The sequence below is a fragment of the Limulus polyphemus genome, unplaced genomic scaffold, assembly GCF_000517525.1.
Source record: "Limulus polyphemus unplaced genomic scaffold, Limulus_polyphemus-2.1.2 Scaffold4234, whole genome shotgun sequence".
Lineage (NCBI taxonomy): Eukaryota > Metazoa > Arthropoda > Merostomata > Xiphosura > Limulidae > Limulus > Limulus polyphemus.
This window is the reverse complement of record NW_013669844.1, coordinates 83,303-92,662: the sequence shown is the minus strand read 5'-3', so window position 1 is coordinate 92,662 and position 9,360 is coordinate 83,303. Positions and strand designations below refer to the sequence as shown.

General features: G+C 33.2%; 1 protein-coding gene across 1 annotated transcript in view; it reads left to right on the top strand.

Annotated features, from left to right (window-relative positions):
* The first annotated feature begins 55 nt into the window (after positions 1-55).
* The window catches only part of LOC106470818 (ras-related protein Rab-28-like), an 81,325-nt gene continuing 72,020 nt past the window's right edge, over positions 56-9,360 (top strand). Inside the window, exon 1 of the mRNA XM_013931389.2 lies at positions 56-661. Coding sequence (XP_013786843.1) covers positions 578-661 — 84 coding nt within the window. The 5' untranslated portion in view covers positions 56-577. The remainder of the gene's footprint in view (positions 662-9,360) is intronic.

Here is a 9,360-nt window from a genome sequence, read left to right as displayed (position 1 = left end):
TGTACGGTACAGCAGAAATACAGAAGGAAGGACTGCATTAAAAACAAGACAAATCCAAACCTAGTGATAACTAACATCCAAATAGAATAAAAACAAAGACCCAAACAAAAGTCAAATAAAGATGCTGATTTATGCAGTGTCTTTATTTGACCTTTGGGCTTGTTTTTGTTCATTTGAATATGTATATATATATATATACAATGCTCAAAGTGGCGAGTAAAGCAGGGGTATGCATACTCCCACTTCTCTAATCTGGCATACCCCCAATTCTTGTGCATGATCATCCTGTTGCAGTGTGTGATTACAGAATGAAAAATGCTATCACCATTTTAAGCATGAGTGTACCCCTACTTCTGAATTCTCACTTCGAGCACTGTATATATATATATATACACACACATATAAAGATGTCATTTGATTCAGGTTACTAAATTTGTGTGAGGTTTGGTAGCTGAATAGATTACTTGTAGTTTACTTTTTTATTTGAGAGGGAGGGGATTGTGTTGCTAGGTTCCTGAATCAAACATATGAAATATCTTTTCAGTATTTCCTCCAAACTGATTTTTCCTGTTGTAGAATGACAGACACTGGTGGAGATGAAGAATCAACCATTGAAAAACAGATGAAGTTTGTTATTGTTGGTGATGGATCAGCAGGAAAGGCAAGCATTTTTAATGTGTCCACAGCTATTTGAAATACATTAATTTTTTAATTTGGTTGTTGATTATGTTCCTTTGTAGGTTTTCATATATTTTTCTCAGCATTCATTTCATTTCCAAGTGATAATAATAAGATGTATGGCTAATCTAGGCTATTACATTTTCTCTTACCAAACTATGTATAGAAATGCATTTCCTTTCATCCAAACCTAATGTCTAAAATACTCATCCAGTCATCTTTTAATGTTGCAGCTTCTACCAAACCCGAAGACAAACTATTCCATAGCCAAAACACCCTATTAGAAAAATGACACTACCTTAACTGGATTTATGTCTAAGTTTTTTGTACCTTAAACTTGAGTTCTCCAATATTACTGCCCACAGAAATTTTATGAAAACATTGTGTGGATTTATGTATTTCAAACCTAAAACAATCTTAAAAACCTCATTCATGTTCCCCTAGCCCTTTTATTTTCCAATAAAACTATGTGAAGATATTACAAACTATCTCCTCCAAATATGCAGTCCTCCCACCAGCCTTACATTGCCCCATAACTCCTATGTTGTTTAAGGTTTTACTATTTTCCTACATTTTGTGACCAAAAATAGCTCATTTTCCCCATACATCCATATCATTGACAATTTTCCTCCACATTCTCACAAAACAATAAATGATACTATAGTTCATGTATTTGTTTCCATTGCAATATTTCTATTGACACTAAGTTTTACGTTTTTATACTATGGGTACTTACTGTATATATATATATATATGTATACAGTGCTTATTTTGTGATGGTATGCACCGATACGGTGTACTGGCACAATTTTTTCAGAGTGATATTGACACATATCCACTCAAATAAATTAATGCTCCTATCTCAACAGACTCATTTGGCAGGAACAACAAATTCACATGACAATTCATTGGCTGATGTCACATGACCCTTCCTCCATCCTTCTGCTCCCGCCAAATGAGTCAGTCATGATGTGATAGTCGGTTTGATTGGATGTGTATTCTGTTTTTACAATACAATTTAGGGATGTTATGCAATTGTCACTAGGTGCATGTTTAAATGTGCGAGTTTTAAATTTTTAGATACAAGAGCTCACTGTCTAGTTTTTGTGAATAAGTTACTGCAACTTTGAAAATGAAAAAAAAAAGCATGAGTTTAGTTTCACCTCTCATGAATAAAAAAAGCTAGAACAAGTGAAGAAGTGACAGAAAAAATGGAATTATCAGCATCAGTTTCTGTTCCTGTTTCATTTGGTGTAAAAGAGCATACTGATGATGACTGGCCTAGCTGCTGGACTTTAGATAAACAAAAATGAATTTTGCAAGAAATATGATTGGCTATCTATTCGCAATAAGAAACTTGGTTGTACATCATGCCAAAAAATTGAAACTCTTGGAGTTGAAAAAAAGACAGAAATGAAAGTATCTAAAGAATGGGAAAACAATGAGATAACGTACTTTGGCAAACATTGACAGCAGCAGCTGATGTCTGTGAAAAAACTTTCTGATCACAAGGAAACCACAGGACATAAAGCTGTGTTAAAGTTGGTTGCAGAATCTGACCTTGGAGAATGTGTGTTTAAAGGCATTATCTCGCAAAAAGAGGTTAATGCAAAAATGTTTTGCACTGCATATAAAATGGCAAAAGAAAACCAATCATTTAATAATTTTGAATCTAAAATTTATTTGAAAGAACTAAACAAAATTAACATGGGTCATATTTTTCATTCTACTAATGCATGTATTAACGTTGTGAATCACATTAGTGATGAAATGATAAAAAATTTGGCTAAAGAAATCACCAGGTCAAATAATAAAATTTCATTGATAATCGATGAGTCAACTATCCTAAGGAAAAATGCTACCCTAATCGTGTATGTTTGAATTTGTTTTGTGGATGGTGGAATGAACTCACTGGTAAATTAATTTTTGAACTTGATCAAACTTCAAATTGTTACTGCCAAAGAAAATTTTGATTCTTTACTTGATTGTCTTCAATCTTATGGGATGACAGAAGACTACTTGAAAAATCATTTAGTTTGTGTCGCATGTGATGGTGCTGCAGTGATATTGGGGAGTAACAGTGGGGTTAAGAAACTATTGAAGGGCAAATTTCCTTCTTTAATACTATGGCACTGTGCTAATCCCAGATTAGAACTGTTGGTCAGTGATATGGTAAAAATAGTTTCAGGAATAAACAGGTTTAAAGCATTCATTGATAAGCTTTATGTCCTGTATCATACATCAATGAAATATAGCAGAGAATTGGAAACTTGTTGGAGGTTCAACTTTTAAAAATTGGCCAAATTTAAGCATGTGATGGGTGGCATCCAGTTTCCAGACAGTTTCAGCTGTGTGGGAGAACTATGAAGCTTTGGGGCAACATTTCAAAGAAGCGAAGCACGATTCTATGAGACACAAAAAAAATGTACATATGAGGATTTACAGCAAAAAATTACATCTACAGAATTTGTATTGGATCTAGGATTGATGTTTGATGTCCTTCAATAATTGTCCAAATTGAGCTTGGACTTGCAAGAGTGCAACATGGACCTGTACAGAGTGGATCAAAAGATAAAAGCTCTCGTACAAATTTTTGAGGAAAAACAAACAATCCCAGGCCCTTATTATGAAAGTGCTGTCAAAGTCACCGAAAATCTCCACTTCTTTGGAGTTTCACTTTATAAAAATGATTGCAAAAATTATCCTACAATTTAAACAGGCACGTTTTACAGAAACTTGAAAGAATCAATAAAAAAAAGGTTGCTTGATAGTGACGATGCTGATTTAGTGCAATGGGCTCGCATGCTTGATAAAAAAACAATGGCCTGAAAACATTAACGCTCATTTGACATTCTTTGAGATGGAAGTTAGAAACTTGTTGATCAGACTTCAACTACATGAAAGAGATGTGATTCATGAATTTCCTAAGTATCTGACCAAAAAGACATTTCTGGAAAAATTTCTGCATTGGAGACACGTTCTGAGTACTATTCCCATTTATTAAGGGAATGTGAACGAGGATTTTTGCAAATGAATTTGATCGTCAGCCTGGCCATAGCTTTGTTGATGGTGAAAACCATTTGGCTCTTTTGTTTGTCAGAGTTATTGGACCGCCCCTCCCAAGCGTTGACTTTATCCAACACGTCAAATCTTGGTTTGTTGAAGGACAATGCTCAGCCGTAGACACCAATAGCAAGGAACAAAGATGGAATGTTTTGTTGAACGAAAACTTGATGAAAATTTGGAATTCTCTATGAAACTCTAATTTTGGTATGTTTTAATTCTTTAAAACTCAAAGTAACAAACGGAGTCTATAAATGTTAAACATTTTGATTTTTATTATCAACTTTTTTATTAAAGGGGGAGGGGTGGGAGAGTAATTTTACAATTTATCAAGATATGAGTACTGGCACCTCCTTTTCTTTACTAAAAAGCACTATGTGTGTATATATATATATATATATATATATAGACAAAATGAAAACAACATTATAATGAGATCAAAATCCCAAATTCAGAATTATTCTTCCATTGCCAGTCCTCATTGTCATCCTCTAGTCATAATGGATAATGACTGTGGCCATAGTACCCAAGTGATTGGGGATATTCCATCTAGCAGACAAGATCCTGATGCTGATGCCAAACTTGCCAGTAAATAAGGAGAATTAGTTAACCCTGTCACCATAGGTATCCTTTACTGTGCATGACACAAGGTTTTAGTGTCTTACATTCAAAATTTTATTAAACTACTTTTAGTTTATGTTATATTAATTATAATAGCATAAAATATTAGCTAATAATCCATATTTTAATAGCATACAAGTTTTAAGTCTTAATTCTACAAGTCAATATTTAAAAAATCCTGAATTTCCACTAGTGTGACCCGCATGACACATTTTCTCTTAGCATGTCATCATTCCTATTTTATCCACCACCCCTCGAAAATACGAAATTAAGCATACATTTTACTCTCTATAGATGTGTTATTGCTCAGACAAACAATAATTTTTATAGTCTTCAATTTTGTTTGGTTACAGAGCTATCGAATAGAAAATCAGACCCCTCCTGCCACACCCACCTGTCACATCCTCTCTTACGTTTCATTATATGTTACCTATAACCAATAGAAAGTCAAGGTTTTCATCTATCAAATGAGGTATTGTTTTAGGTTATGTTCTGAACAGTTGGATGTCAATTTCACTCAGAGTACCATGGGAAAGTTAACGACTAGCTTGGATGAATTTGTAACGTCTCTTGTCGCATAGTTAGAAAGTCAGAATAATTTTGAGAAGTAAGGGAATTTGTCTACTTTTTGCATATTATTAGTCTATATTATTTGGTTCAGTATTTAATTAATTCAAAATTATTAATTGCATCACCATAATTAATATAAAAAATCAAGCTTAACTCTCCTTGACAAGAGAGCAAAAAAATAGAAGATTGGGTAAATACTTTATTTCCTGTTTTTCATATTTATTCTTTGTTGATTATTATAAAAGTAACTAAAATATAAAAATATGGATCTTTTTAAGCTATTTAAGACTAGATTAGGTAAAATAAGTAATAGTAATAATATAATTAAAATGGTTCACAAGGCACACACGTTAGCAGCTTGTAGTAGCTAGTGGGTAATGTAATTCGATAGCATAATGTGACCTGCATGTTCTCTGAGTGATTTACAACTTATAATGGCATGGATAGTAGTTAGACATGGTTCAAAGGGCAATAAAACAATAAAATTTAATTATAAATAGATGTATAATGTTACGAATTTTGACCTACTTTGGATAAACAAATGTAGTTTCATGTTACAATTTGAAGTCATTCTAGAAAGAAAAAAATGGTAATTTAGGTTTATTTAGATTTCTTTTTGGTGGTTATGAGGTCAGTCAAATTGACCAATCCCAGTTTGAGATATGGTAGAGAAAATAACAGATAAACTATTAAATTTTACTGAAAAAGAATGTTTGAAATGCATTTAGGAGATTTTAGGGATTACACAAAAGAAACTTGAGATTATTGGGATGAAGAAAAGTATTTTTAATTTTAACATGAAAATTACTTTGCACACAGACTTATTCATAACAAATACTCAATATATTCATGGACAAATCTTTATGTAATAAAAAATACTTCATTAAGAAATACAAGTTTTTGTATGTGAAAGACTTGTAATATTAACTGAAAGATTACCAAATTTCGTGAAGATATACACTATATTGAGAGTTATAAATATTAAATCTATAAAGACGTTAAATGAGTACAAAAAAGTCACGTGGTCAGTGAAATTGACCGAGCCTATATTGAAAGTGTTAAATAAAAAAATATTTAGTGCAGTATTACCAATACTATAAAAAGTAGGGTTAAGTATCATCAACAGTTGACAGCAAAAAAAGAAGACACAGGTAAATACTTTTTTGTTTTTCATGTGAATTCTTTATCTCTTATTATAAAAGTAAATAAAATGTAAAAAAAGGAAACTTTTATGTTAGTTAAGGTTAGATTAGGTGAAACAAATAACAATAATGTAAAAATGTTTCATGAGGTATACTTGCAAGTAGCTCATTCATAATAAGTACAAAGAGGTCACGTGGTTAGTCAAATTATCCGAGCCCGTGTTGAGAGAGTTAAGGGTTGGGAGTTGAGTGCTTGAACCTAAAATGTCTCAACTCCTACTACCTTTTGCTGTCTGCAGCCAGTTGTGGGAATGCAATTACCCTTAATATTTAGATATAACCTTAAAGTAGAATTAAACCTTCCTAAAATTCTACAATGTAAAACACCAACCTTTTTTTGTTCTGAGCTTTCATTCTAGAGCTTCAAGCATGAAATCAGAAGGTGCTGAAAAAACATGACGGAACCATATGTTGGCTTTTCATAGGATAACAGTTCATTTGAGGCCTAAAAATGAATGTATTTATTTCAATTGAAGTTAAATTCATAATGAGTGGATGAACCCCTGTTGTTACAATGAAGAAAAATTGAGTAGGGTATGGAAAAGCAAGTTGGATTCAGTTTATATTATGAAATTGCTTAAATTCACAATTTTGATTTGAAAAAGCTTTGGGAGAAAACCTCAATTTTGTGTCTGAAACAATTTTAAATCTCTTGAAGACTTTAATTGTGAATTTGAGACAATTTCTTAATGAAACTATGTATATTGGAACACTAGTCAACAAGTTGACTAAGCTAACAATGCTTCAAATTACATTTGCACAGCAGGACCACATGCAGAATATTTGAAGGGGAGGGAGTTTTAACTTGTGACATCAAAAGCCAACACATATTGTGTGAAGCACAATCAACATTCAAAGCATGCTCATGCTATGGGGGGTCTGGGGACATGCACCCTCAGAAAATTTGTTAAAAATAGGTGCTATGAGATTAATCTGCAAGCAGTTTTGCATGAAATATAAATTAAACAATTTTTGAGACCACATTGTAACATTACATATCACAGATTCTCACCACTCAATTGAAAAGTGGGCAAAACTGGGAACCCTCCTTCCTACTACCTGTTGGATGTTTCATTACTGGTGTGCTGTTGTTGGTCGGAGCTGGACCAGCCAGTGCTGGATCTTCCTTGTAATACTGGGTTCAGGTAGATAATGCTCTGTTCCTACGATTGAGACTGTGTGATCCCCCCCTCTTCCTGGAAACTCCAGTTGAAGTTGTTTCTTTTCCCTGCTCCTATGTTTGAGCTGGGGGACTTCATTTGCCTTGTAATACTGGTTGTAGTGGGATGTACAATGCATTGTTCTTACAGTTGAGCAGGCATTCCACACCCTCTTCATAATGCTGGGTGCATGATGTTTATTCCATGCTCTTATGGTTGGGTTGGTATCACTATTTTTCTGCTTGTAATACTGGGTACTAGATAATTACCTATTCTCACGGTTGAGTTGAAGTTTCGACACAGCTTCGTCTGAGTTGGGTTTGTTGTATACTTCTTGTCTTTTACAGTTGATTTGGATGTTTGTCTGGTGGATGCTGTGTGCTTACTTCCTCATTGTAATTCTGGTTGCTTGCATTATAGTACTCTGTTTACTTACGGGAGGGGTTGGTGTATGTATTGATCATTGTCCACTTGCCATGGCCACCATGCACTGTTTATAATAGTTTCAATTGTATATGAGGTCCTCTGTCTTGTGGTACTGAAGACAGGACGTGGAACCTCTTCTGTATGGAGAGGTTGAGGGGATACCTAGCAATATCTGGATGAATACCTCCATCTTCCTAGTTATAAGAACTGGCTGTTGGATTTCTGTTTTTCTGTGTAGATTTGGAGTTACCTCTGTGTCCAGTTTTTCTTTATATTACTTGTGGCTCTTATCCTACCTGAGTCAGTTTGTTTCCAGTCACGTTTGTATGGTTGAAGCTGGGGTGGAACGCATGTTGATTTTTTTTACATCTGATACTTTGTTTTCCGAGGTTTTTCTTTTACTCACTACGAGCTTCAATGCACCCCATTTCGTGATACTTCACCTCTTTGAGGGTGAAAAGCATACCTGTTCCAGAAATGGTGCAGTTCCCTACATATGTGCTTTCATTCAATTACAGAGCATGCCTGTTAGACTCTCTATGAACAGTTTCTGAGAGGGTCTCTTGTTTTATCATATACAGTTCCCTCCACATTCTCAATGTGGAATTCTAGTTATTGTGTGAGAAGAGGTATGTATCGTATCAGAAGTTATCATTTTCTGACACTGAAAATTAATTTCCGACAAGGTACGTTACTTCTGCTCACATACATAGCTATTCCCATTAACTCTTTCAGCATGGGCATTTTGCAAATTATCAGTAAACATTACTGTGCTTTTGTATGCAAAATATCAATTTTTTTATTAAGTCTTAAGGATTGTAAAGCATTGTATTTCTCATGCCTTTTTTTTTCTTTTTGCATGTTGCCTATCTATCATACAAAGTAATTTTCATTTTGAAATTAAAAATACTTTTATGCATCAGAACATTTTGAAATTTCACTTGCGAAATCTTTATAATGTCGAGATAGTTATCAAATATTTCTAAAGAAAAAACTTTTTATTTTATCTATTATCTTCAGTAATTAATCTCTGTATGGGTTCGGGATATTTGCACAATTTTGCAACCACCTTAAAAAATGAATATGAATTATGCTTCTTTCATTCTAGAATTATTCATTATTTTTATTATATTGGCCTTTCAGCCATTCCTGGCTAACAATACAGAAGTTACAATGACGCGGCTCACTTGCACTCATTTTACCATATCAAATAAATTAAAACAGAGCCTTTAGTCTTAAAAAAGTGATCTGTCCTGGCTGTGTTTTAGTGGACTAGTATTTTGTAAAGTACAGTCACATTTCAATTATTATACATTATATATGTATATAGATTATTACTATTTACAAATAACTTCTTAAATTTATTTTTCTTTAAACATAGAACAGTAAATAAAGAAGTAAAGCAAACAATTATCTCTTCTAGTTATGACCTTTGTACTCGGTTGCTGCTTGATGTAGTTCGCTAAGCCTTTAAAAATTGTGCACGTGGAGGATATGAAAAAAACATTTTTTTTAGGTTTTATATATACATTTGAGTAACTAAAAAATCAGAAATTACTACATCAATACCACAGAATTCCACTATAATTTATCAAGCTTAGTAACTAAGATGTATTTTAGTCTAAAAAAACTATTAAATT